At 48.9% G+C, this 27,486-nt stretch overlaps 1 protein-coding gene across 9 annotated transcripts in view; it reads right to left on the reverse strand.

Annotated features, from left to right (window-relative positions):
- Positions 1-27,486, reverse strand: part of CACNA1A (calcium voltage-gated channel subunit alpha1 A) — a 418,584-nt gene that overhangs the window by 41,122 nt on the left and 349,976 nt on the right. For all 9 annotated transcript variants that reach the window (XM_054673094.2, XM_054673090.2, XM_054673092.2 and 6 more), the window contains 6 exons: positions 15,079-15,178; positions 13,797-13,957; positions 11,932-12,069; positions 9,717-9,918; positions 7,457-7,621; positions 5,355-5,465 (listed from right to left, as the gene is read on the reverse strand). In XM_054673094.2, coding sequence (XP_054529069.1) covers positions 5,355-5,465; positions 7,457-7,621; positions 9,717-9,918; positions 11,932-12,069; positions 13,797-13,957; positions 15,079-15,178 — 877 coding nt within the window. The remainder of the gene's footprint in view (positions 1-5,354; positions 5,466-7,456; positions 7,622-9,716; positions 9,919-11,931; positions 12,070-13,796; positions 13,958-15,078; positions 15,179-27,486) is intronic.

Genomic DNA, 27,486 nt, shown 5'->3' on the forward strand with positions numbered 1-27,486 from the left:
AGGCAGAGCTTGCAGTGAGCAGAGATTGCACCACTGCACTCCAGCCTGGGCCACAGAGCGAGACTCCGTCAAAAATAAATAAATAAAAATAAATAAATAAATAAATAAATAAAAAGGAATTCAGGTCCCACTGGCACTTTTGGCATTTTGGCAGATGTTGCTGGGGCCCTGCCCATAGCTCAACTACACACCTGAGGTACACTACTTTGCCCAGGGTCTCTCTGTGGCTGCACAAGTGTTAGGGAATTAATAGCTCCCCTGGGAGTGGCCTGTGATTCTGTCTGATGGGCACTGGAGGATAAATACTCCAATTCCCTCCCTGTGAGGTGGGATGACTCTGTGGTATGTGCTCTCTGTTGCCTCCTGGAGGTCTCCACTGAAACTGAGCCCCATTTGTTCACAGCAGGAACTGGCTTAATAATACACTCTTTCCTGGTTGCCTTTCTGTCCCTGTGTCACTTCCTCTCTCCCTTACTGCCCTGCATCCCAGATAAATTCCTTGCACTCAATCCTTGTCTCAGGCTCTGCTTCTGGGGGAGTCCAAACAAAGACAACTTTATAGGCGTTTGGTCACAGACCTGAACCCCTAGGCTAGAGAGCTCCCCTCCATCTCCCAAATGTTATACGGGGAACTTGTGGCTTCATTTAAAACTGAAAGGGGAGACCAGGCGTGGTGGCTCATGCCTATAATTCCAGCACTTTGGGAGGCCAAGGAGGGAGAACTGCTTGAGGCCACGAGTTCAAGAACAGGCTGGGCAACAGAGTAAGATCCCATCTCAAAAAAAAAAGAGAAAGCAGAGGGGAAGCTCAGTGCTGGCTCTTGCAGGATTGGCAGGGTGAGGGAGATGCAGCTACAGGACCCAGTGGAAGACTCACTTCACCAGCAGAAGATCAACTCAGAATAAAATAACTGCAGGCTGGGTACGGTGGTTCATGCCTATAATCCCAGCACTTTGGGAGGCCGAGGCGGGCGGATCACCTGAGGTCAGGAGTTGGAGACCAACCTGGCTGACGTGGTGAATCCCCGTCTCTGCTAAAAATACAAAAATTAGCCGGGCGTGATGGTGGGCGCCTGTAATCCCAACTAGTCGGGAGGCTGAGGCAGGACAATTGCTTGAACCCGGGAAGCAGAGGTTGCAGTGAGCCAAGATTGCACCACTGCACTCCAGCCTGGGCAACAGAGTGAGAATCCATCACACACACACACAAAAAATTATAGATTCAGTGATTCCCTCCCACCTCATCAAACCAAATGAATCAGAACATCTAGGGGTTTGCTCAGGGTATCATTTAATTTTAAGAAATTTCCCTAAGTGCTTCTTTTTTGATTTTTAGAGTCCGGGTCTTGTGTTGTTGCTCAGGCTGGAGGGCAGTGATGTGATCGCAGCTCACTGCAGCCTTGAACTCCTGAGCTCAAGTAATCCTCCTGCCTTCGCCTAAGTAGTTAGGACAACAGTCATGTGCCACTATGCTGGCTAATTTTTCAATGTTTTGTAGAGATGAGGTCTTGCTATGTTGCCCAGGCTGGTCTAAAACGCCTGGGTTCAAGCAATTCTTCTGCCTTGGCAGAAGTCCCAAAGTGCTGGGACTACAGGCATGAGCCACCACACCTGGCCTCAAGTGCTTCTAATAAGTAGCATCTCCACCAAATGAAAGCCACTGTTTTGGAGGAAAAAGGTCCATTAGTAGGATCCCTTTCCTAGCATTTATTTATTTATTTTGATACAGGGTCTTGCTCTGTCACCCAGGGTGGGGTGCAGCGGCTCAATCACGACTCACTGCAGCCCTGACATCCTGGGCTGAATCCATCCTCTCACCTCAGCCTCCTAAGTAGATGGGACTGCAGGTGCACGCCACCACACCAGGCTAATTTTGTACTTTTTGTAGAGACAGAATCTCACTATGTTGTCCAGGTTGGTCTCAGACTCCTGGGCTCAAGCGATCCACCTGCCTCAGCCTCCCAAAGTGCTGCGATTACAGGTGTCAGCCACCGTGCCTGGCCCCTAGCATTTATTGAGTGCCCATGCCAGGCCAGGCTTCATCCTCAACCCTCTAGATGCACGTTAGTCCATCTGCTGTTTACCAGGGCTCTGCTGAGGTGGAGGGGGAGAATGGCTCCTTTTAATGATGGGGAGGTGACAAAGCTTATATAGGACGAGGCAAGATCTGAACCTAGAACTCTGGTGCTAAAGCTGATGCCCCTAACCACCTCCGTGAGCCAAGGTGGGAACCTGGTTTCCTGAGACCCTGGCTGAGACCCAGACTGTAGGTCATTCTCTTCAAAGGGATGGACTAAGCTGGTGGTCAAGAGAACAGATGTCCTGGTTCAAGTCCCACCTTGGCCACTCACTGGGGACCTTCAAGAATTCACTTCACTTCAAGTCCCAGCCCACTAGCATAAGCCTTCTTCACCTCAATTTTTTTTTTTTTTGAGACAAAGTCTCACTCTGTCACCCAGGCTGGAGTGCACTGGTGCCATCTTGGCTCACTGCAACCTCCGCCTCACAGGTTCAAGCGATGCTTGGGCCTCAGCCTCACGAGTAGCTGGGATTACAGGCACACGCCACCATGCCTGGCTAATTTTTGTATTTTTAGTAGAGACGGGGTTTCACCATGTTGTCCAGGCTGGTCTTGAACTCCTGACCTCAAGGGATCTGCCCTCCTCAAGCTCCCAAACTGCCGGGATTACAGGTGTGAGCCATCACACTCAGCCCCCAATTTTTTAAAAAATAATTTTAATTTAATTTAATTTAATTTAATTTAATTTATTTATTTATTGAGATGGAGTCTCACTCTGTCACCCAGGCTGGAGTGCAGTGGCAAGATCTCGGCTCACTGCAACCTCCGCCTCCCGCGTTCAAATGATTCTCCTGCCTCAGCCTCCTGAGTAGCTGAGACTACAGGCATGTGCCACCACACCCAGCTAATTTTTGTACTTTTTAGTAGAGATGGGGTTTCACCATGTTGGCAAGGGTGGTCTGGATCTCTTGACCTCATGATCCACCCACCTCTGTCTCCCAAAGTGTTGGGATTACAGGTGTGAGCCACCGCACTCAGCCAACTATACTTTTGTGTGTGTGCTACGAACCTTGGCCATGTGAGAATAGTGCTGGCTATTTTATTTTATGCATAAAGGCTTGTAAATGCATAACAAAATAGCAAGGGCTGCAAGGTTACCTTTTGTAATAAAATAGCTATCAAAATATTTTTTAAGGCTAGGCACAGTGTCTCATGCCTGTAATCCCAGCATTTTGGGAGGCTGAGGCAGGCAGATTGCTTGATGCCAGGAGTTCGAGACCAGCCTGGCCAACATGGTGAAACCCCGTCTCTACTAAAAATATAAAAATTAGCCTGGCATGCTGGTGTGCATCTGTAGTCCCAGCTACTCAGAAGGCTGAGATGGGAGAATCGCTTGAACCCAGGAGGTGGAGGTTTCAGTGAGCCAAGATTGTGCCACAGTACTCCAGCTTGGGCAACAGAGCAAGACTGTGTCTCAAAAAAAAAAAAAAAGTTTTAAAAATGGCGATCTAACAATGAATATACTTCTCCATTAACACACTGAGTAGGCTGGGTGCGGTGGCTTCTGCCTGTAATCCCAGCACTTTGGGAGGCTGAGGCGGGCGGATCATGAGGTCAGGAGATCAAGACCATCCTGGCCAACATGGTGAAACCCCATCTCTACTAAAAATACAAACAATTAGCCAGGTGTGGTGGCAGGCACCTGTAGTCCCAGCTACTCGGGAGGCTGAGGCAGGAGAATGGCGTGAACCCAGGGGGTGGAGCTTTCAGTGAGCCGAGATTGCGCCACTGCACTCCAGCCTGGGCAACAGCGAGACTGTCTCAAACAAAACAAAATCAAACAACAACAAAAAAACACTGAGTAACAAATTCTAGCTGTAGGTTTAATCACAAGCAACATTTTAAAGCAATGATGAATGCAAATTAAATGTTAAGGTATCTGCAGCCCTTACAATGCAGTATGAAAATATCTGATGTTTATAAGTGACACAGGTCATGTTGATAATATTAAGGGTTGATAATACTAATACTAAGGGTTTGTTATCTCCCTTTAAGATGGAAGGAAATGTTAAAATTTAGTTAGTGGCTGGTGAAAAATAAAGACATATTTATTTTTATTATTATTATTTTTTTGAGACTTGCTCTGTTGCTCAGGCTGGAGTGCAGTGGTGTGATCTCAGCTCACTGTAACCTCCACTTTGTGGGTTCAAGCGATTCTCCTGCCTCAGCCTCCTGAGTAGCTGGGATCATGGGCACCCACAAGCACGCCAGGCTAATTTTTTGTAGTTTTAGTAGAGATAGGGTTTTGCCATGTTGGCCAGGGTGGTCTCGAACTCCTAGGCTCAAGTGATTTGCCTGCCTCTGCCTCCCAAAGTGCTGGGATTACAGGTGTGAGTCACTGTGCCTGACCTCTGTGTTTGTTTTTTAAAGATGGAGTCTTGCTGTTGCCCAGGCTGGGGTGCAGTGGCATGATCATAGCTCACTGCAACCTCCACCTCCTGGGCTCAAAATATCTTCCCACCTCAGCCTCCTGAGTAACTGGCACTACAGGCACGAGTTACCATGCCTGGCTAATTAAAAAAAAATTTTTTTTTTTTTTGTAGGGACAGGGGCTTGCTTTGCTGCCCAGGCTGGTTGAGAACTCCTAGCTTCAAGCGATCCTCCTGCCTTGGCCTCCTGAAGTGCTAGGATTACAGGCATGAGCCACTGTGCTCAGCCTGATTTCAGTTTTCTTTCTTTCTTTCTTTTTTTTGAGACAGAGTTTCACTCTTGTTGCCCAGGCTGGAGTGCAGTGATGTGATCTCGGCTCACCACAACCTCTGCCTCCCAGGTTCAAGCGATTCTCCTGCCTCAGCCTCCCGAGTAGCTGGGATTACAGGCATGCGCCACCACACCCGGCTAATTTTGTATTTTTAGTAGAGACAGAGTTTCTCCATGTTGGTCAGGCTGGTCTCGAACTCCCGACCTCAGGTGATCCGCCCACCTTGGCCTCCCAAAGTGCTGGAATTACAGCCACGAGACACCTCGCCCAGCCTGATTTCAGTTTTCTTATCTCTAAAATGGATGCTAAAGACTCCCAGCCATGATGACTCCCATCATTTTGAGGAACTGGATACATAAGCAGCCATATGGTAACACTCACAGGTTGGGTCTCCCTGGGACTCCTTGGCAAACACAAGAATGCCTAAGTAGGATCTGTGGCCACTGGCAGGATACTGAAGCCACCCTTGAGGTTGGGGTTCTTGGGGCCACGTTGGGAGACCATCATCCAGGACCCATTGTTCCCCCTTGGGCTTCTCCCAAGCCCATAGCTGTAGCCCCAAGGTGGTACTTACCAGAATCCCAAAAGCCATGACTTTCAGCACACATTCCAGAGAGAAGAGGGAGGTGAAGACGATGTTGAACACCCTCAGGGCATTTTCATAAGCAACTGAAGCCCCATAGAACTAGGGGAAAGAAGCAGGAGTAGCAGGGGTCAGCGAGCAGGGGTGGGAAGTGGGAAGTGGGGAGGCAGCTTCATGGCTGTTCTCCAGGCAACACTCCAGCCCCAGGCAATGTCTGAGCAACCTCACTGGTAGGAGGCACAGTTCAGGAAAGCCCAGCTCTCCGCCGGACTAGGCTCTTCTTTTCACATCCAAAAAAACAAAAACCTCCCCCCACCTTTTTTTTTTTTTTGGTAGACGGGGTCTTCCTATTTTGCCCAGGCTGGGCTTGAACTCACAATCCTACCTTAGCCTCCTGATAGTCGGGACTATAGGCATACGCCATTGTGCTTGGCTGAATTATACTTTTTTTTTTTTTTTTTTTTGAGGAGTCTCACTCTGTCACCCGGGCTGGAGTGCAGTGGCGCGATCTCGGCTCACTGCAAGCTCCACCTCCCGGGTTCATGCCATTCCCCTGCCTCAGCCTCCCAAGTAGCTGGGACTACAGGTGCCCACCACCATGCCCAGCTAACTTTTTGTATTTTTAGTAGAGACAGGGTTTCACCGTGTTAGCCAGGATGGTCTTGATCTCCTGACCTTGTGATCGCCCGCCTCAGCCTCCCAAAGTGCTGGGATTACAGGCGTGAGCCACCGTCCCCGGCTTCCTTATTTTTTTTGAGACGGAGTCTCACTCTGTTACCCAGGCTGGAGTGCAGTGGCGTGATCTCAGCTCACTGCAACTTCCGCCCCCTGGGTTCAAGCGATTCTCATGCCTCAGCCTCTCACGCAGCTGGTATTATAGGCATGCGTCACCACGCCCAGCTAATTTTTGTATTTTTAGTAGAGACGGGATTTCACCATGTTGGCCAATTGGTCCCGAACACCTGGCCTCAAGTGATCCGCCTGCCTCGACCTCCCAAAGTGCTGGGATTACAGGTGTGAGCCACCTTGCCCGGCCACTACTGATTGTTTTTGAAGTGCCGAGAAGGAGCTAAGGTCCTTGCATGAACTTTCTCATTCAATCCTCTCACCTCCTCCGGAGGGGGCAAAGGTGCTCTTATTATCATTCCCATTTTATTGACAGGGAAACTGAGTCCCCAGAAAGTCACTGGTTGCTTGTACAAAGGTAAATGAATTAAATGGAAGAGCTGGGCTTGAATCCACGCTTTGGAGTCCAAAGCACAGGGCGAAAGGTTTTCAGAGTTTTTTTTTGGAAGCCGCTCCTTAGCCCTGGGGATTTTAGGGTCCTCACCTACCCCTTCTCCCTCATTTCTTTCTTTTTCTTTTCTTTTTTTTTTTTGAGACGGAGTCTTGCTCTTGTTGCCCAGGCTACAGTGCAATTGTGCTATCTCGGCTCATGGCAACCTCCGCCTCCCGGGTTCAAGCAATTCTCCTGCCTCAGCCTCCCGAGTAGCTGGGATTACAGATGCGCACCACCACGCCTGGCTAATTTTGTATTTTTAGTAGAGATGCGGTTTCTCCGTGTTGGTCAGGCTGGTCTCGAACTCGTGACCTCAGGTGATCCGCCCGCCTCGGCCTCCCAAAGTTCTGGGATTACAGGCATGAGCCACCGCGCCCAGCCCCCTCATTTCATTAATCAAACATTTATAGAGAGCTGCTTGTTCCGTCTGAGCCAGATCCTTGTTGGACTCTAGGAATTCAGGGCTGAGGTCATCATAAATGGGTGGGGGACACTGTCATGCAACCTGACGCAGATTTTTGTGGCAGGCGACATAAAGATAAGATGCCTGCTAAGATGGGCACCTCAAGCAGTCTTGGGTAGTCAGGGAAGGCTTTCTGGAGGAAGAGGTCTGCAGGTACAGCTGGGAAGAAGAAGCTGGCCGGGGGAGTGGTGGGAACAGTGTGTCAGGTAGAGGGAACAGCAGGAACAAAATCTCAGAGGTGATCCAGAGTGTGGTCTGTCTGGGAAACTGCAGATGGTTTCATTTTATCAGGGTAGAGGCAGGAACGAGGTGGGGGTTAAGTAGTGCTGGGGGCTGGTGTGGGGCACTTACCTTCATCATAAGCACGATGGTGTTGAGGGCGATCATGGCCATGATCGTGTACTCGAAAGGCGGAGACACCACGAACTGCCACATGCGGTACTGGAAGCTCTGCTTGTTCTGCGGCATGTGTCGGGTCAGCGGCTTGGCGCTGATGGCGAAATCAATGCAGGCCCTCTGCGGGAGAGAGGCCAGTGGTGAGAGCGGCAGAGGCAGGAGGAAGGTGGCTGTACACTGGGCACCCTCTGTCTAAATCGTCGCGGTTCTCAAGTGCTTCTGCTTGAGTCTCTGCCTCTCTTGCCCCCAGCCAGGATTCCTGGGCTCTCTCTTCCTTCTCACCATTGCTTTCTTATCCCAACAGCTACAGTTTCTTGAGATGTCACCAACTGCCAAAACTTGCACTGACATTTCCCCATTATTGCATGGCTAATGCAAACATGGGAAGTGGGTACTATCAATGGCCTCACTTTGCAGATCACCAAAATAGAGGCTTAGAAAGGTTAAACCACTTGCCTGAGGTGACACAGCTACCGAGTGTGCCAAATCAAATTGAAGCCTAATCCTTCTTCCCCTTCCTCCCTCCCTCGCTCCCTCCCTCCTTCCTTCCTTCCTCCCTCCTTCCTTCCCTCCCTCCTTCTCTCCCTCCCTCCCTCCCTCCTTCCTTCCTCCCTCCTTCCCTCCCTCCCTCCTTCCCTCCCTCCTTTCCTTCCTCCCTCCCTCCCTCACTTTCCTTTTTCCTTCCTTCCCTTCATTCCTTCCACCCTTTCCCCTTTCTCCTTTCCTCTCTCTCTTCTTCCTTCTTTCCTTCGCTCCCTTTCTTTCTTCTTCATTCCTTCTTCCCTCCCTATCTCCTTCCCTCCCTCCCTCCTTTCTTTCTCTCTCTCCTTATTTCCTTCCTTCCTTCCCTCCCTCCCTCCTTCCTTTTTTTTTCTTCTTTGACACGGGCTTGCTTTGTCACCCAGGCTGGAGTGCAGTGCAATCACAGCTCACTGCAGCCTTGACCTCCTGGACTCAAGTGATCCTCCCGCTTCAGCCTCCTGAGTAGCTGGGACTACAGGTGTGCACCACCACACCCAGCTAATTAAAACTTTTTTTTTTTAATCATAGAGATGGGGTCTCACTATGTTGCTCAGGCTGGTCTTGAACTTCCGGGCTCAAGCAATCCTCCTGCCTTGGCCTCCTAAAGTGTTAAGATTACAGGTGGGAGCCACTGCGCCCAGCCCATTCTTTCTTACTGAATACTTTGCTGCTGCTTCTCCTTCTCTTTGAGGGAGAGAGGAGGAGGAATAGTGGTTATTAAGTCTTACGGGTCAAGGGAGCGGAGGATATATCCTAGGTCCTCTATTTAGCTTGGATGATGCCAGAGAGGCAAAGAGTCATGTCTATACTCTCTGGTAGACAGGGGACTGGATTTTCTTTCCTTTTCTTTTTTTGAGAGAGGGTCTTGCTCTGTTGCCCAGGCTGTAGTGCAGTGGCATAATGATAGCTCACTGCAGCCTCAAACTCCCAAGCTCAAGCATCCTCCCACCTCAGCCTCCCATGTTACTGGGGCTAAAGGTGTGCACCATCATGCCTGGCTAATTTTTTTGATTTGTAGTAGAGATGGGGTCTTGCTATGTTGGCCAGGCTGGTCTCAACTCCTGAGCTCAAGTGATCCTCCTGCCTCAGCTTCCCAAAATGTTGGGATTACAGGTGTGAGCCACCACACCTGGCTTGGCTTTCCTTCATAAATATTCACCACCCTTCGCTAGGGGAGACTGTATTTGCCCACTCCACTGATGTCAGAATGGATGTGTGACTTGCTTTGGCTGATGAAATGTGAGCAGAAGTGACATGTGTCATTTTTGAGCACAAGCCTGAAGAACTGAACCTCAGTCTGACATACTCTCTTTTTCATCTGGAGCATCTCAGAGGGAGGCTTCCCTGCTGCTCTGCCAGCCTGGGAACCAGAATAAAGATGGCAAGATCCACAACTGATGTTGACATGCAGTGTGAGCAAAAAATAAGTCCCTTTGTGGATATTTGGCAATGAAATCTGGGGTTGCTTGTTACTGTGGCATAACCTAGTCTAAACTGACTGATACATACGCTATATGATGTGTTTCCTCTGGAAACTCCATGAAGGGCTGCCCTGAAGACCGGATTCGCTTGGGACAATGCTTCTGTTCCCTCCCCCAGGTACCCCTAGAAAGGGGTTCCTGGGCGTTGTGTGTGTTTTAAAGTTTGTGTGTGTCCCCAGTTTTTAAAGGACAGATGGAATTGGAAGTGGCACCTCATTTTTCTCCAGGCTGTATTCCTCCATCATCTTGTCCCCTTGCTCCTGGAAGGTGATGATGATCAAGGCCACAAAGATATTGACAAAGAAGAAGGGGAACACCACAAAGTAGACGACGTAGAAAATGGACATCTCCATGCGGTACCCGGGGCTGGGGCCCTGGTTCTCAAAGGTGGCGTCCACCGAATGCTTGAGGACCCTGCAAGGAATGGGGCAGCGAGAGGGAAGGGGCAGGAAGGAGAGAGACAGGGACCCAAGGGGTGATGAGGAAGGTGGAGAGAGGGTGGAAGTGAGATGGCGGAACAGGAACAGAGGGAAATGAAAAAGAAATTTAAGTAGTCGCTGTTTTTTGAAAGGCTGACAACAATGTCAGTTATTTCTTAATTTTAATTTTAATTTTTTGAGATGGAGTTTCGCTCTCGTTGCCCAGGCTGGAGTGCAACGGCGCGATCTTGGGTCACTACAACCTCCGCCTCCCGGGTTCAAATGATTTCTCCTGCCTCAGCCTCCCAAGTAGCTGGGATTACAGACCTGCACCACCAAGCCTGGCTAATTTTTTTGTATTTTTAGTAGAGACGGGGTTTCACCATGTTGGCCAGGCTGGTCTTGAACTCCTGACCTCAGGTGATCCACCTGCCTCGGTCTCCCAAACTGTTGAGATTACAGGTGTGAGCCACCACGCCTGGCCAATGTCAGTCTTCTACTGCTGTGCATGAAGGGCTTGCTGTGTGCTGGAAACAATATTCAACAATTCATCCCCACTGGCTCAGCAACCCTCCCAGGGAGGTTATTACTGGCTCCACTTTGCACATGAGGAAATTGAGGTTCAGCAATTTAAAGGGACGTGCTGAAGATCACCCACTTATAAGTGGCCAAGTTGGGATTTAAAGACAGGTTGTGGCAATGGAGGGAATAGAGGTGGGTGTATGCATGTAGAGTGGGTATTTGAGCACAGGTGGTGCTGGGTGCTCAGGAGGTACAATGGGGATATATATGAGAGTGGGTAAGTGCACAGCAGCTCTGTACAGTAGTGCAGGTTGCGCACTGCTCAAAGGCTCTGTGTCTAAGCGATACCTTCACATGATAGGCATGATAGATTTGTGTATTCATGATGACAATTTTTTGGCAGGTGGCCCTCCAGTGCCTTGTTTGAACAAAATCATTTAAGTCTATTGCGATGATTTTCAGACAGATGGAAATGAAGTCTGTTGAGAAAGGTGTTTAAAAAACCTTTGCTCAAAGGTGCCTTGTGGGTTAGCACTATTCCCACATGTGTGAGTACTGGATGTGTCTGAGAGTGGGTAGTAGGGCATGTTCAGGTTGGCATATTTGCTGAGAGAGGGAGGGAGGTGAGGATGCTGAGGGCACATGCTGGAATCTACCAAGCTTCCAGCCTGGCATTTCCAAGACCTCTGAGAGACAGACCATTACTTGGACGAGGTGAGGGAGGGAGGCATTTGTTTTGGGTGCAAATTAAGGGGGTACTGAAAATCTCAGTAATCAAGATAATCTTTTGCTCCAATATTTTAAAAAATCAAAATTAATGCAAAAAGTCCATGATGAACAAATATCAATTTCTTCTTCTTTTTTTTTTTCAGGGACAGGGGTCTCCGTCTGTTGTCTAGGCTGGAGTACAATGGCACAATCACAGCTCACTGCAGCCTTGAACTCTTGGGCTCAAGCGATCCTCCCACCTCAGCCTCCTGAGTAGCTGCGATAACAGGTATGAGCCACCACAAGTGGCTCAAAATTTTAAATAAAGACTAAGTCCATGATTCAGCCTCACTTTTTTTTTTTTTTTTTTTGAAGGCGGGGAGGCCATAGTCTTGCTCTGTCACTCAGGATGAAGTGCAGTGGTGCAATCTCGGCTCACTGCAACCTCTGCCTCCTGGGTTCAAGTGATTCTCGTGTCTCAGCCTCCTGAGTAGCCGGGACCACAGGTGTGAGCCACCATGCCTGGCAGGTTTTTTTTTTTGTTGTTGTTGTTGTTTTGTATTTTTAGTAGAAATGGAGTTTTGCCATGATGGCCAGGCTGATCTCAAACTCCTGGCCTCAAGTGATACACCTGCCTTGGCCTCCTAAAGTGTTGGGATTACAGGCGTGAGCCACCATGCCCGGCCTCCAAGACCTTTCTTATTGCTAAGCTCTCAGGCCCTTTATCCTCCTGCTCCCCGGGGCTCCTCCTGGATAGATTTCCAGTCGGGCCACTTACTGTGGCCAGCCTTCTCCCGTGGACACGGTGAAGAGGGTCAGCAGAGCCCACAGCACATTGTCGTAATGGAATTCATACTTCTTCCACTCCCGATCTCGCGCCTTCACCTCATTCTTCTCGTAGAGGAGGTATTTGCCTCTGCCACAGAGAGTGGGGACTGTTAGTAAATGGGAAAGAGGGGCTGTCTTGCACTTGTCTTTGGTTATCAGAGACAGGGGGAGGGAAAGGAAGAGGGGTCCACCAGCCTAGACTGCTTGGGAAGCAGTGACTCCCCATCCTGCCACCATGTGTCCCTGTGCTTCATAGGGGATTACGTGTGCATCTACTTCGAGATAAATCCATGGGTGATGGCACAACCTTACTCCTGGTGGGAGAGCTGACCCAGGGTCCAGCACCCTCTTCCAACGTGGTAACTTCTAGTCCTCAGGGTGAGAGCCTCAGGCTTGCTGGGGGTCGGGTGGAGGGAGTTTAGGAGGAGGCAGAGAGACATAGGGGACATTTAGAGGTTCATCAGGCTAAGGGAGGTTGCTACTCCTTTTCAAGGCAGGAAACAAGGGTTAGTTCCAGACTCCTATCCAGACATCTGGCATCCTCCTAATTTCAATAGTCATCAAGATAACAACAGGCTACCATGTGTTGCAAAATGCCACTTTACACTGGTAACAATATCACTATATATACACATACATATATATACACACACACATAATGTGTGTGTGTGTGTGTGTGTGTGTGTGTGTGTGTATATATATATATATATTTTTTTTTTTTTTTTTTTTTTTGAGATGGAGTCTGGCTCTGTTGCCCAGGCTGGAGTACAGTGGCCCAATCTGGGCTCACTGCAAGCTCCGCCTCCCGGGTTCACGCCATTCTCCTGTCTCAGCCTCCCAAGTAGCTGGGACTACAGGCGTCTGCCACCATGCCCAGCTAGGTTTTTGTATTTTTAGTAGAGACAGGGTTTCACCGTGTTAGCCAGGATGGTCTCGATCTCCTGACCTCATGATCCGCCCGCCTCGGCCTCCTAAAGTGCTGAGATTACAAGCATGAGCCACTGCGCCCGGCCTATATGTATATATTTTTGAGAGGCAGGGTCTCACTGTGTCACGCAGGCTGGAGTGCAGTGGTACCATCATAGTGCATTGCAGCCTTGAACTCCTGTGTTTAAACAATCCTCCCGCCTCAGCCTCCTGGGTAGCTGGGACTACAGGTGTGTGCTACCATGCCCCGCTAACTTTTAAAATTTATTCTGTAGGATGGGCTCTCATTATGTTGCCCAACCTGGTCTCCAACTCCTGGCCTCAAGTGATCCTCCCACCTCAGCCTCCCAAAGTGTTGGAATTACAGGTGTGAGCCACTGCACCTGGCCTCTTACCTAACTTATTTGGTAATGAAACCTGATCTGATTGGACATGAAGCTCTTTATACTTGTTATTTACCCCATTTGATGTAAATAGTTACACATTTTATGGCAGAAATATTGTGTTTGATTATAGGGCTGCCTTAGACCCAGCTGAGGGTGTCATGTCCCACATGGGAATCTCAAAATATACTCAACTTTGAAACACATCTGCCTGTAACGATTTCAAGTAAGGAACTGTGGATGTATATTAATATCCCTCACATGACAAAGGCGGTGGCTGAAAGGTCAATCAATTTGCTTATGACTCATTCTGTGGCTATGGGTGGTGACTCACATTCTAAAACCGGTTTTCTTTCTACCCAAGATCCAAGCTGGTTGCAACTGAGTCGCTTCCAAGGCTCATCACTTCTCCAGTCTCTGAGCCCAAGTGGCCAATGCCTCTAGCCACTTCCCCCCTGCCCACCTGCCAGTTCCAATGGGAATGTGCTGGAAAGTGGAGACCCACCGACAATCTTTCTCAAACTCTTTGGACTCGTCAGTGCAGTGGAAGAATTTCCCCTTGAAGAGCTGCACAGCCACCACGGCGAAGATGAACATGAATAGCATGTAGACGATGAGGATGTTGAAGACGTTTTTAAGTGAGTTCACCACACAGTCAAACACAGCCTGTGGGGTGGAGTTGACAGAGAGCATGAGGGGCTGGGGACCTGCCCAACCTTCTGCCTCCAGTGGCCCATCATACCAAAATACTGCCGTGATCATTCCCATTTTACAGGCAAGGTCGTAAGTCAAGTCACTAGGGTAAGGTCCCCCCAGCTTTCAGAAATAAGTGTTGGAGGAGTCGGACTCAATCCTGGCATTCTGTGGATCTAAAACTCCCAGATGGGATACCAGAGATGCTTTTAAGTGATACAGGAGCCCAACACAGAAAAACAAGGTAACAAAGTTACTTCCTTTCCAACTCTCTCAATCCTTTTGAGTGAAGGAGAAATTATTACTTAGTTGCTACCATGTTAACACCTACCATTGACATTTTCCCTCTTTAACCAAGAAAGAGCAGTTGTCAATGCACAAAGCCTTAGGCAGGCAGCCATATTTGGTTAGATTTCCATAACAGTATCTGTTTTCTGTCTTTAATTTTTAGTAGAGACAGAGTCTAACTATGTTGCCCAGGCTGGTCTCATTCTCCTGGGCTCAAGCAACACTCCTGCCGTGGTCTTTCAAAATGCAGGGATTACAGGTGTGACTTGATTTAAAGAAACATATTACATAAGAGATAATACTGGGGACCCCCAGGTGAAGCATACAGTGAAAGTGGGTGCTCTAATGACTGGATTTTATTTCCCTTAATATATATATTTTTTTGAATGACAGGCTTTTGGGAAATGCTGGTTCATGCTATTTTGGAATGGGAGGTATTAGAGCCTAGAATAGGTAGATGGAAAGTCAAAATTTTATGGAACAAGAAATCTAGTTCCTGCTTCCCAGATCACGGTTATACCCTTTTAAATCCATATGATGCCTTCATGCAAATTAGGAAAAAGGATCTTAACCCCAGGACATTTCATCTAAAGAAAAACTGCCATAATACACAGATTATTTTCGGTCAACTCACTTTACTGCCATCTGCTGGGAAGTTGTAATAATACAAATATCCATACATGATGGCTAGGATGTTATCAGCACCTCCTTTAATGTGTTGTCCTTGAGCAGTGTGCAACCTGCTCAACTGTACATGATAACCCTGACAGTCCCCCCCACCTCACCCCACCATCTCCCAATCTCACCTTGAGCTTTGGCAGCCGCTTGATGGTTTTAAGAGGTCGTAGCACCCGGAGGACTCGGAGGGATTTAATCGTGTTGATGTCTTTTCCTTTGCTATTGCCACTGTGGAGGAATGTTTAGGTGGGGAGAAGGGAAGAGAGGAAGCAGAGGTCAGGTTGGGTAGGGGGCAGCCCACAGCTCCATGGGACCCTACCCTCCCAGGCCTAGAAGTCTGGGGTGAGCTTGGCACAGCCCTGCCCTTCCTGGTGAAGAGTGGTCCATTTCACCTGTTAAGCTTGGGCTCGGGAGCCAGTAAGTAGGTGGCTTTTTGTGATTCTGGTCCCAGGGTTGGTTGAGGGCCCTTTGCCATCTGGCTGGGCCTGAGCAGCTGTATTGGGTGTCCCTGAGACCCAGCATAAGGGAGTTGGCTGATTCCCCACCCCCATTTCTGCACAGATTTTCTTTTCTTTTTCTTTTTTGAGACACGGTCTGGCTCTGTCACCAAGGCTGGAGTGCGGTGGCATGATCTCGGCTCACTGCAACCTCCGCCTCCTGGGCTAAAGCCATGCTCCCACCTCAGCCTCCCAAGTAGCTGGGACTACAGGCACACGCCACTGCGCCTGGCTAATTGTTTTGTCTTTTTGTAGAGATGAGGTTTCACCACGTTGCCCAGGCTGGTTTCAAACTCCTGAGCTCAAGCAATCTGCCCTCCTCACCCTCCCAAAGTGCTGGGATTACAGGTGTGAGCCACTACACCTGGTCACAGCTATTTTCAAAAAAGCCCTTGGTCTAGGAGTTTAGTGGTCCCCTATGTATTCTTTTTTTTTTTTTTTTGAGATGGAGTTTCACTCTTGTTGCCCAGGCTGGAGTGCAATGGTATGATCTTGGCTCACTGCAACCTCCACCTCCCAGGTTCAAGTGATTCTCTTGCCTCAGCCTCTCCAAGTAGCTGGGACTACAGGTGTGTGCCACCATGCCCAGCTAACTTTTGTATTTTTAGTAGAGATGGGGCTTCACCATGTTGGCCAGGCTGGTCTTGAACTCCTGACCTCAGGTGATCCACCCACCTTGGCCTCCCAAAGTGTTGGGATTACAGGTGTGAACCACTGCGCCTGGCCCCCTGTGTATTCTTTTTAAAGGTGGTATCAGTGGGCTCTTAAAAAAATGGGATTTTCTCCCCCTTCCAGTGGGATTCTGGAAGATACTTAAAGTGGCCCTTATACCAAATCTCCCCTCCCCCACCATATTCCCTGAGCCTGAAGGAGGGAAAATAACCGGGTGCCGCTGCTTTCAGATGCTGATGTGGCTGCTGCCATGGTCTCTGCTGCATTGCTCCAAGGGTCTCTGAGCCCATCTTTGCCAGAGAGGACTGCACAGAAGTTCAGTCCAAGGTCTGTTGGAACTGAGCTTAGCAATGCAGACCCCAGAGATGCCATGACACCCTTGGCCAACCACGACTCAGGCCCCCCAAGAGGAGGGTATTGAGTGGGACCATGAATAGCTTGTGGTTCATGGCACTCATGACCCATCCAGTTGTCCACACCAGAAACCTGAGAGTCATGGTCAACTGCCTGCCCTCTATCCCCATCCCCAGTGGGTCACCTTCCTTAACATCCCGCCATCCGTTCCTGGGTGCCATCCCCCCTCACACGTCTCCCAACTTGCTCCTCATTCCCTGCCTCTTCTTCCATGTTTTATGCACACAGTGGCTAAAGCCAATGACCATGTCACTCTTTCTCTTGCTCAGAATTCTTCTGGAGCACGTGAATTCTCAGAAGAGCAAGTGCAAACTTCTGGGCACGGCATTCAAGGCTCTTGAAAATCTAGTCCAACTTACCTTCATCTTTGCATTCCCATTTATGGCTACATATCTCAAGCCCCAGCCACATTCTTTTGCCTCTGTCTGCTTATGCATATACTGTTCCCGCTGCTAGAAATGCCCTTCCTGCACTTCTACAGTCACAGAACTACCCGGTCCTCAAAGCCCAAATTACCTGTTGCTTCCTCCGACAGCATTTCCTGACTGCCTACCTCTGGCTCCTGCCAGCTCCTATGTGCTGTTTCGGAGTTAATCTTTGTTTGTTTCTTCGGTCTCTGGTTTTAGACAGAAAACTCTTCAAAGGCTTACAGTGTAATCTACTCTTCTCTGTGTTCATTTTCCCTTTAATCTTTTTTTTTTTTTTTTTTTTTTGAGATGGAGTCTTGCTCTATTGCCCAGGCTGGAGTGCAGTGGTATGATCTTGGCTTACTGTAACCTCTGCCTCCTGGGTTCAAGTGATTCTCCCACCTCAGCCTCCTGAATAGCTGGGACTACAGGCATGAGTCACCACACCTGGCTAATTTTTGTATTTTCAGTAGAGACAGGGTTTCACCGTGTTGGCCAGGCTGGTCTCGAACTCCCGACCTCAAGTAATCCACTGGCCTTGACTCCCAAAGTGCTGGTATTACAGGCATGAGCCACCGCACCTGGCCATTTCCCCTTTAATCTTGATTCTTGTCCCAGCCCCTAGCCTGCGCCTGGCGTGTGGTCTCAGGACACGTGAATGCCTCCGGTTGGAGTATTTGGGTGGGGAGGTCACCTAGAAAACATCTCCCTACAGTGACCTCCCAGGTCATGAGCAGAGGTGCCCCAGAGACCCCCATCACGATGGGTCTCAGTATCCAGTGCAAAAACATCATTCTTCACATCATTTGCTTTTTAAAGGACTCCATTTTTTTCATTTTTCAGGGAACAAAGACGATAATTGTATTTTAGCCTGCTAGGCAGAGATATACTCCAGGATTCAGAACTCTGAACATTTCTTTTTCTTTTTAAAACTAACATCATCATTATCATCTCAAGGCTGTGCCCCCAAGTGTGAGACACACGTTGGACAGTCACTGAGATAATTTTAGGCAGAACAGGGGCACAGATTAAATAATTGGATCTCAGAGGGGCATAATCATTTCTTTTTCTTTTTTTTTTTTTATTATACTTTAAGTTTCTTTTCCACGTATCTTTCAGACGTTCTGCTTTTGCGAGAAAGGAAGCCTCAGGTAGATGCTAATAGGCCTTTAACACCTCCCTAACACTTAGTAATTTTCCTTTTAACAAAGAGCCCAGCTTGAAGGCAACAACATTGTCTGATTTCTGTTAGATTTACTTTTTTTTTTTTTTTTTTGAGATGGCATTTCTCTCTTGTTGCCCAGGCTGGAGTGAATGGCGTGATCTCAGCTCACAGCAGCCTCTGCCTCCCGGGTTCAAGAGATTCTTTTGCCTCAGCCTCCCGAGTAGCTGGGATTACAGGCATGTGCCATCACGTCCGGCTAATTTTGTATTTTTAGTAGAGACGGGGTTTCTCCACGTTGGTCAGGCTGGTCTCGAACTTCCGACCTCAAGTGATCCGCCTGCCTCGGCCTCCCAAAGTGCTGGGATTATAGGTGTGAGCCACCATGTCTGGCCTACATTTACTTTTGCAGTTGCAGATTTATCTTAGGTTAGCAATGCTGGTTGTAAGTGGATAATATAGTTTCCTTTTTTTTTTTTAAATTAAAGAGATGGAGTCTCAGGGTGGAGTGCAGTGGCACGATCATAGCTCACCGCAGCCTCCAACTCCTGGGCTCAAGTGATCCTTCAGTCTCAGCCTCCCAAATGGCTGGGACTGCAGGCATGCACCACTGCACCTGGCTAAAGTTTCCTTTTGAAATTGAACTTTAGAATACAGGTTGATAGAAAAAAAATATCAAGGAACTGTACATCCAGGTTGCACATGGAACTGGCTAAAATCTTGATGGAACTGGCTAAAATCTTGATGTCCCAAACAAGTGACAATTGGGAGCATGTCTCCATGGGCATTCTGCATCTCCTCATCTGAAAACGATTCCATGGCCATTTTATTTTTTTATTGTTTAATTTATTTTATATATATTTTTGAGACAGAGTCTCACTCTGTCACCCAGGGTGGAGTGCAGTGGTGCAATCTCAGCTCACTGCAACCTCCGCCTCCCAGGTTTAAGTGATTCTCCTGCCTCAGCTTCCTATGTAGCTGGGATTACAGGTGTGCACCACCACGCCCAGATAATTTTTTGTATTTTTAGTAGAGATGGGGTTTCACCATGTTGACCAGGCTGGTCTGAAACTCCTGACCTCAAGTGATCTACCCGCCTCGGCCTCCCAAAATGCTGGGATTACAGGCGTGAGCCACTGTGTCTGGCCCGCTTTCATTGCTTCTGATAACTGCTCCACCCAGCTTGCCTATTGAAACTGAACCTCTGCCCCTTCTGTTCTCTGCAAGAACTGGTGGGGCATGGGCGGAGGCATTGGCAAGACCCTTTGGGATGCCTCCTTCGCAGGGAGTGAGTTCTGGTCATTTGAAGCGACAGGACAGCGGCGGCAAGGACACAAGGCCACAGAAACAGGCCCAGAACTAACGAGGCTGCACCAGGGGACAGATCATGAGAGACAGAATATGAGAGAGAGAGAGAGAAAGACAGAGAGAGAGAGAGACTTTACCGTGTACTGCTCCTGGTGATGTGGCATCGGAGGGAGAGACAGATCGTAAGTGGCCTCAGAAAAAAGAACACAGAACACGCACGTACACACACGCACCCCTGAGCACCCCCGAGTCCCGCCCGGGCAGCAGTTGAGGGAGCCTCAGGCTCATGGCGCTGGCCAATGTCCATCCTTCCATCTGGAAGCCGCCCCCACCTCCATTCAGTCCCCCACCCTTGGCAGGCACTTGGCACTGCCCAAGAAAGCACTAAGAAAGCCAAATTTCCAGGTAGCAGGACAGCTGCAAAGCTGTCAGTTACCAAAGGTGAATTCACCACGGAAAGTCACTGCCAAGAGCCGGAGAAACCCCTCTTCTCCAGGCGTTGTGGAGCTGCAAGGTTTTAGAATGTCTAAAAGGTTGTGAGCTTTGAAGTTGAGGGGACCTGGGTTTGAATCCTGACTCTGCCTCTCGTTATCCTCATCTGCAAAACAGGCCCAGACTGGGTGCCGTGGCTCACAGCTATAATCCCAGCACCTTGGGAGGACGAGTTGGGAAGATTGCTTGAGGCCAGAAGTTCGAGACCAGCCTGGACAACATAGGGAGACCCTGTCTCTCTCCTTCTCTCCTTTTTTTTTGAGGCAGGGTCTCCCTCTGTTGCCCAGGCTGGAGTGCAGTAGCGGGATCTTGGCTCACTGTAGCCTCAACCTCCAGGGCTCAGGTGATTCTCCCATCTTAGCCTCCCAAGTAGCTGGAAATACAGGCAAATTTTTCCATTTTTTGTAGAGACGGGGGTCTCATTATGTTGCTCAGGCTGGTCTCAAACTCCTGGGCTCAAGTGGTCCTCCTGCCTAGGCCTCCCAGAGCGCTGGGATTACAAGTGTGAGCCACTGCATCCTGGGCAAGACTCTGTCTCTTAAAACAACCAACCAACTCAGGTCTGTGGAATTCTGATGTTTGATTAACAAAAGCTATGGCCTTGGCTTTGCTCTTTATGAAGGAGGGGTCAGCAAAGAGTTCTGACTTGGGATGGAATTAGAAGCAACTCTGAAGCCCTCTGAGCAAATGCAGGCCTGGGGAAAGCTATCAGCACCTAGCAGCTGGTCCTCTCATGATTCATTGGAATCAGGCTTGGGGCTCATTAGGAGCCTTCAACAATGACTGGAGATCCAGGTTAGAAAGACTTGAGCACCATCAGAATGGCGGAAACCCTGCTGCCAAGCGGACTCTATGGAATTTTCCATCCACGACCCCTTTGGAAGTTAGTTATTTTTTTTTTTTTTTGAAACGGAGTCTCGCTCTGTCGCCCAGGCTGGAGTGCAGTGGCAAGATCTCGGCTCACTGCAAGCTCCGCCTCCCAGGTTCACGCCATTCTCCTTCCTCAGCCTCCCGAGTGCTGGGACTACAGGCGCCCACCACCACGCCCAGCTAATTTTTTTTGTATTTTTAGTAGAGATGGGGTTTCACCGTGTTAGCCAGGGTGGTCTCCATCTCTTGACCTCGTGATCCGCCCACCTTGGCCTCCCAAAGTGCTGGGATTACAGGTGTGAGCCACCGCACCCGGCCTTATTTTATATTTTTAGAGACGTGGTCTTGCTCTGTCACCCAGGCTGGAGTGCAGTAGCACAGTCATAGCTTACTGCAGCCTTGAACTCCCTGGCTCAAGTGATTCTCCCACCTCAGCCTCCCAAGTAGCTGGGACTACAGGTGAGAGCCACCACACCCAGCTTCTTTACAGATGATTGAGGGAGTTTTCAATGACAGTGATTTTTGCCTAATCTGCTGACTTTAGGTTTAATATGGGAGTCTTCTGGACATCACTGCATTTGCCTATGGGAAGACAGCACCATTATGCCCATTTTCCAGATGAGGAAGCTGAGGCCTAGAGAAAAAGAGTGACCTGCCCAAGGGCAGGCACACAGCTGGGAAGACAGACTAAGATTCAAACCCACGTGTGGGTATCTCGCACTCTAATCTTCTTTCCATTTCATCATACACAAGAAAAATAATGCCTTCAGGGGTGGGGGCTGTTTTGAAGATGAGGATCAAGAGATAGCAGCCTGAGGGCTCCATCTTTGGCTTCCTGACAGTTTGGCTCCTGGGTATGCAGGAGCAGCTTGATCAAGGCGCTCTGCCAGCTGCAGTCCTGCCTTTGGGGGAAGAACAGCCGCGCCAGATGGACTCTTGGCAGTGAGGGCAGGATCATGATCTGCCAGCTGCTGAGAAATGTCAGTTGGCTGCCCCGATGCATGGGCACAAAGCGTGATACCACGTGTGATGGCTCATGAAATGGGGTGTTTATGGTGGACGCATGGATACAAGGGACACAGTCAGTGAATTGAGCAGGACACACACACACACAGATATTTGGGTGAGGTGCAGGAGGGGTGGACATCTTCAGAAGAGCTTCAATACATCCCTTGGTGGGACCACAGGGATAGTTTTCTCCCATATCGGAGACGAGGCCACAATCACAGCACTGGGGGAAGAATCCTTGCTTTGACCCCAACAGGCCAGAACGGCAAGGTTCCTTTCAACAAGGAAGGGAATAACCTTATGCTCCCTTCCCCTATTCCCTTCCCCTGGATCTCGCAGCCCTGCCAGGCCTCAAAGAACCCAGGCTGGCCGGGCTGCTGAGTATCATTCTGCTCACTGTGAGCCTCCGTATTCAGGGCTGGGAGATGGGCAGCATCTGACAGCTGAACCCAACCTCAGTGATCTTGTCGGACTTACTTCCCTCCACAGTCCCTCTGGGCTGCAGTTTCCTCATCTAGATGGGAAAAACTGAGGCACAGAGAGGCTAAAGGACTTGCACATCTAGAGAGAAATCAAACAGACCTGGAGGGACAATTTCTTAAAACAATAAGGTCAATCTAATACCTGTGGGGCTCTCAGCCTTGTCTATGAGGGGATATGCACAGAGGACAGACAAAGCAAGTTAAAAGACCAGAAAGGAAATAAGCAGAGGACCCTGGGGTTGGGGGTGGGTGGTGAAGAGTTCAGCGCTCAGGCTGAGAACCTCAGAGCATCCAGGCTCCTTCCAATGTGCCAACGATCTGATAACAAGGAAAGACAATAAGCAAAGTCCTCATAGGGTGAGAGACCTTCTCAGGCAAAAGAGGCCAGAAACCTGTAACGGGGAGAAGATTCCAAAACTTTTTAGGGAAAAAAGCAGTAGCTCCTATTCTGGTTTTCTAGCAGTTTGGCTCTTAGGTGTGCAGGAATGGCTTGATCAAGGCACCTGGCCAGCTGTGCTGGGCCTGCAGCCCTGCCCTGGGGGAGGAACGGCAGCACCAGATGGACTCTTGACAGTGGGGTGGGGAGGGTGTGGTAGGGGTGAGGTTTGAGGGTCTCCTCTCTCATCCCTTCGGCCATGATATAAAGATGCTCCCTGTTGGACTCATGTCCGTCGGCTCTTCCAAAACCCTGGGAGAGTCCCAGGCACTTGCCAGGATCCCACTGGCAAAATCTCACACCTCCCAGTTCCTGCATGATCTACAAGCCTGCCAGGGTTGACAGGATGGCCTGAAATCCCTATCCAGATCCTTTTCTTGCATAAGAATTAAAACAACAACAACATTCAAAATGGATTTTCAAGAGTGAAGGGTGGCTTTATGCCTGTACCAATTTCATGAGAACAATGTAAAAGCTTGACTCTGCAAACAGGCTGCCAAATTCCTGTGAGTTGTAGGCCAATTTTGAATGCCCTTGTATAACTTGATATTTAAAAAGAAAACTCAGAAATTAAAAAAAAAATCAACTCCCCAAAAGAATCATTCTGCTGTTTTTTTTTTTTTTTTTTTTTTTTTGAGATGGAGTCTCGCTCCGTCACCCAGGCTGGAGTGCAGTGGCACAATCTTGGCTCACTGCAACCTTCACCTCCTGGGTTCAAGCAATTCTCCTGCCTCACCCTCCCAAGTAGCTGGGACTACAGGCCGTCCCCACCACACCCAGCTAGTTTTTGTATTTTTAGTAGAGATGGGGTTTCACCATGTTGGCCATGCTGGTCTTGGACCCCTGACCTCAAGTGATCCACCTGCCTCGGCCTCCCTAAGTGCTGGGATTACAGGTGTGAGCCATCGCACCCAGCTCATTCTGCTAATTGATCTCTGGTGGAAAAGAATTTTTGGTTTGCTTTTGCAGATTAGCTTTGTTTAAAAGAGGAGGCTAATTGTACCTCCAGAGAATCTAGAAACAGCATGTTGTAAACGATGGCCCATAATGGCAAAAGCTCAACAATTGAAAGGCTTGCTCCTGGGTCCTTTGTAGGTCATTCCCCTCCCTAAATTGTGATGGTCAACTTGGAGGATGCAGGTGGGACAGTCACCTCCTCAGCATTTTTTTTTTTTTTTTTTTTGAGACAGAGTCTTGCTCCGTTGCCCAGGCTGGAGTGCAGTGGTGCAATCTTGGCTCACTGCAACCTCCACTTCCCAGGTTCAAGCAATTCTTCTGCCTCAGCCTCCCGAGTAGCTGAGATTACAGGCGCCTGCTATCACGCTTGGCTAATATTTGTATTTTTAGTAGAGACGGGGTTTTACCATGTTGCCTGGGGTTTCACCATGTTGCCCAGGCTGGTCTTGAACTCCTGATCCCAGGTGATCCATCTGCCTTGGCCTCCCAAAGTGCTAGGATTACAGGCATGAGCCACTGTGCCCGGCCCTCCTCAGCATTACAGTATGTCAGCTACAACAGAGGTCTGAGAGTAAAGTGACATTGGAGACCTGAACAGCTTGGGCTTGGTACCATTTATCTGTGTCACACTCAGTGGTGGTCACTGGGAGGATTCACAGGATAAAACCCATTCCCCTGGGCACAGGTGGCCAAGGTAAGCATTGTGTGTGGACAGGTGGATATGACTGACATATTCACCCCACTGCCTGCCCTAGTGCCCTGAGCTACCTGCCACCTCTTGAGCCCTAGGAATCTTGGAGGCTGCTGAGCAGACCCTGCCCCAGAGGAAAGGGGCGGGGGGTCCCTGCCTGAGCATGTCCTCCTGTGTCCTGGGATCTGCCTTTGTCTGAATACCATTCCTCATCAGAATGCAGGGGAGGGGGGCCAAGTCCCTGTTGCCAGGCCGATGACAGAGGGTCAGCTTTCTCCAAGCTACATGGTCCAGGGGAGGCCCACATCACCCAAGGACATAGGTCATCAACAGTGCAGGGAGTGAGAGAGAAAGAGAGGAAGAGAGAGAGAGAGAAAGAGGAAAATAAAAAGATAGAAACTGAGAGGGGTTAAAAGGAGAAAGCAAGCAGAGGGAAAAAGGAGAGAGACAAACAGAAAGAGACAGAGAGAGGGAAGAAGAGAGAGGGAAGAGAGGGGAAAGGAGGAAGAGAAAGAGGGAGATAGAAAAGGAGAGGAGAGGGAGGGAAGGGGGTGAGAGGCAGAGAGGGGTGGAGAAACCCTTAGGTTATTTCCATAGGAGAAGGATTCATTCCAGGCTGAGGGTGGTAAAACATTTTGGCTTTTCAGGATTTAAATTTTCTCATAGCATGATGTCTACCTGACACCTTGAAGGACCTGCTTAAATAGGTGATAGAGGGGGAGAAAAGTATATTTTATTATAATACATTGCTTTTTTTTATTTTTGAGACAAAATCTTGCTTTCTCACCCAGGCTGGAGTGCAGTGGCATGATCTCGGCTCACTGCAGTCTCCATCTCCTGGGTCCAAGCAATTCTCCTGCCTTACCCACCTGAGTAGCTGGGATTACAGGCATCTGCCACCATGCCTGGCTAATTTTTGTATTTTTAGTAGAGACAGGGTTTCGTCATGTCAGCCAGGCTGGTCTCGAACTGCTGACCTCAGGTGATCCCCCTCCCTTGGCCTCCCAAAATGCTAGGGTTACAGGCGTGAGCCACTGTACCCAGCCTATTATAATACATTCTTATATATGCTGTTTATTAGCTAAAAAAATCATTTTGTGTGTGTGTGGGGGGGTGCGGCGGGAACAGTGCTAACTTGATAGGGAATGAATTGTATCTCGTTTTTATTTTACATTTCTCTGAATTCCAAGGGTTGATTTACCTCCATTTTTACTAGTTGCCAGCATTCTATCAGATTTCTGTTTATGTCCTCTGCCCATTTATCCATTGAGAAGTAGTGTTTCTTATTGATTTGTAACTGCTTTTCATATTTTAAAGACATGGACTCCTTGTCTTATTTGTCACAATCTTTGTCCCCTAATTTGATGTGCATTGTATTTTGTTTAATTAATTATTTATTTACTTTTTAACCTACAGAACAGCTTGCTAAACCTGTTTTTTTTGTACTCATCACTATTAAAATTATTCAGTAACCATATAAAGCATAATATTCTAAATAGCAAATTCATTGATTTTTAATTTTTTAAACTTTTTATTTTTTTGAGACAAGTTCTTCCTGTGTTCCCCAGACTGGGGTGCAGTGGTGCGATTTCGGCTCACTGCAGCCTTGAACCTCCTGGGCTCAAGCAATTCTCCCACCTCAGCCTCCCGTGTAGCTGCTACTGCAGGCATACTACCATGCCTGGCTAATTGTTTTGTTTTTTTTTTTAGAGATGGGGTCTCCCTATGTTACCCAGGCTGGTCTTGGCCTCCTGGGCTCAAGCAATCTGCCTGTCTCAGCCTCCCAAAGTGCTGGGATTGCAGGTGTAAGCCACCGTGCATTGCTCTAGTAGTCAAATAGACACTGAAAAGCTTTGAGGAGAGGGAAGGATGTGGGGAGGGAGAGGAGAAGAGAAAAAGAAAAGAGTAAACGAACAAAAAGAGAAGAGAAAGAGGAGGAAGGAGTGAAAGAGAAAGAGAAAGAAGTATAATCAGCCTCCCAACCTTCATGATACATCCCCAGCTCTGAGGCATCCAGAAACTCTGGAGATTTTTTGTTCTAACACGACTTGACCTCATTGTGTTCCCAGAGAAGACTCTAAGTGTGGCCTACTTTATAGCCCTTCTACTGGAAATGGGCCACTATTTTGGCCCTCCTGACAAACCAAGTCCTCATTGTTTGGTGAGGGAGACCATTCAAGGGCCCCTCCAGATTGGCTGAGGAGGGAGCCTAGAGGCAGAGGCACAGGAGGAAGCCCCTGATTTTCTCACCATGGGAGTGAATGTGTCAAGATCCTTTCAAAACCTGTCAGGGAATGATTCACCATGATGGGCACAGCCAGGGTCCCCAAGATTTGTTTCTTGATTAAAGACTGATTAGATATTTTTCATCCTGCTCCAAATGTCTACAACTTCAGGAATGTACTGCTAAGTCTGCTATCAGGGCCCTAAGGGCTAATGGCCACTCACCTGTTGGGTACCATCTTGAAATAGTCACCCAGAACTTGGGGGCCATTTTGAAATGGTTGCCCTAGAACTTGGGTGCCATTTTGGAATGGTTACCCAGAACTAGGGTGCCACCTTGAGATGGCTGCCCAGAACTTGGGGGTCACCTTCGAGTAGCCATCCAAGACTTGGGGACCATCTTGGAATGGCTACCCAGAACTTGAAGGCCACCTTGGAACTCAGGGACCATGTAAGAATGGCCACCAAGAATCCAGAGGCCATCTTAGCAATGGTAGCCCAGAACTCAGAGGCCATCTTGGAATAGCCACCCAGAACTTGGATGCCACCTTGGAATGGTTGCCCAGAACTTGGGGGCCACCCTGGAACTCAGGGGCCATCTTGCAATGGCTGCCTAGAACTTGGGGCCATCTTGGAATAGCCACCCAGAGCTTGGGGACCATCCTGGAATGGCTACCCAGAACTTGAAGGTCACCTTGGAACTCAGGGACCATCTAAGAATGACCACCCCAAATTCAGAGGCCATCTTGGAATGATAGCTCAGAACTCAGGGGCCATCTTAGAATGGCCACCCAGAACTTGGATGCCATCTTGGGATGACTACTAAGAGCTTGGGTGTCATCCTGAAATGGCTGCCTACAACTGGGGCGCCATCTTGGAGCTGCATGATGACACATGGCCTTTCAGAGGGCAGAGAA

The sequence above is a fragment of the Pan troglodytes genome, chromosome 20 (genome assembly GCF_028858775.2).
Source record: "Pan troglodytes isolate AG18354 chromosome 20, NHGRI_mPanTro3-v2.0_pri, whole genome shotgun sequence".
Classification (NCBI taxonomy): Eukaryota; Metazoa; Chordata; class Mammalia; order Primates; family Hominidae; genus Pan; species Pan troglodytes.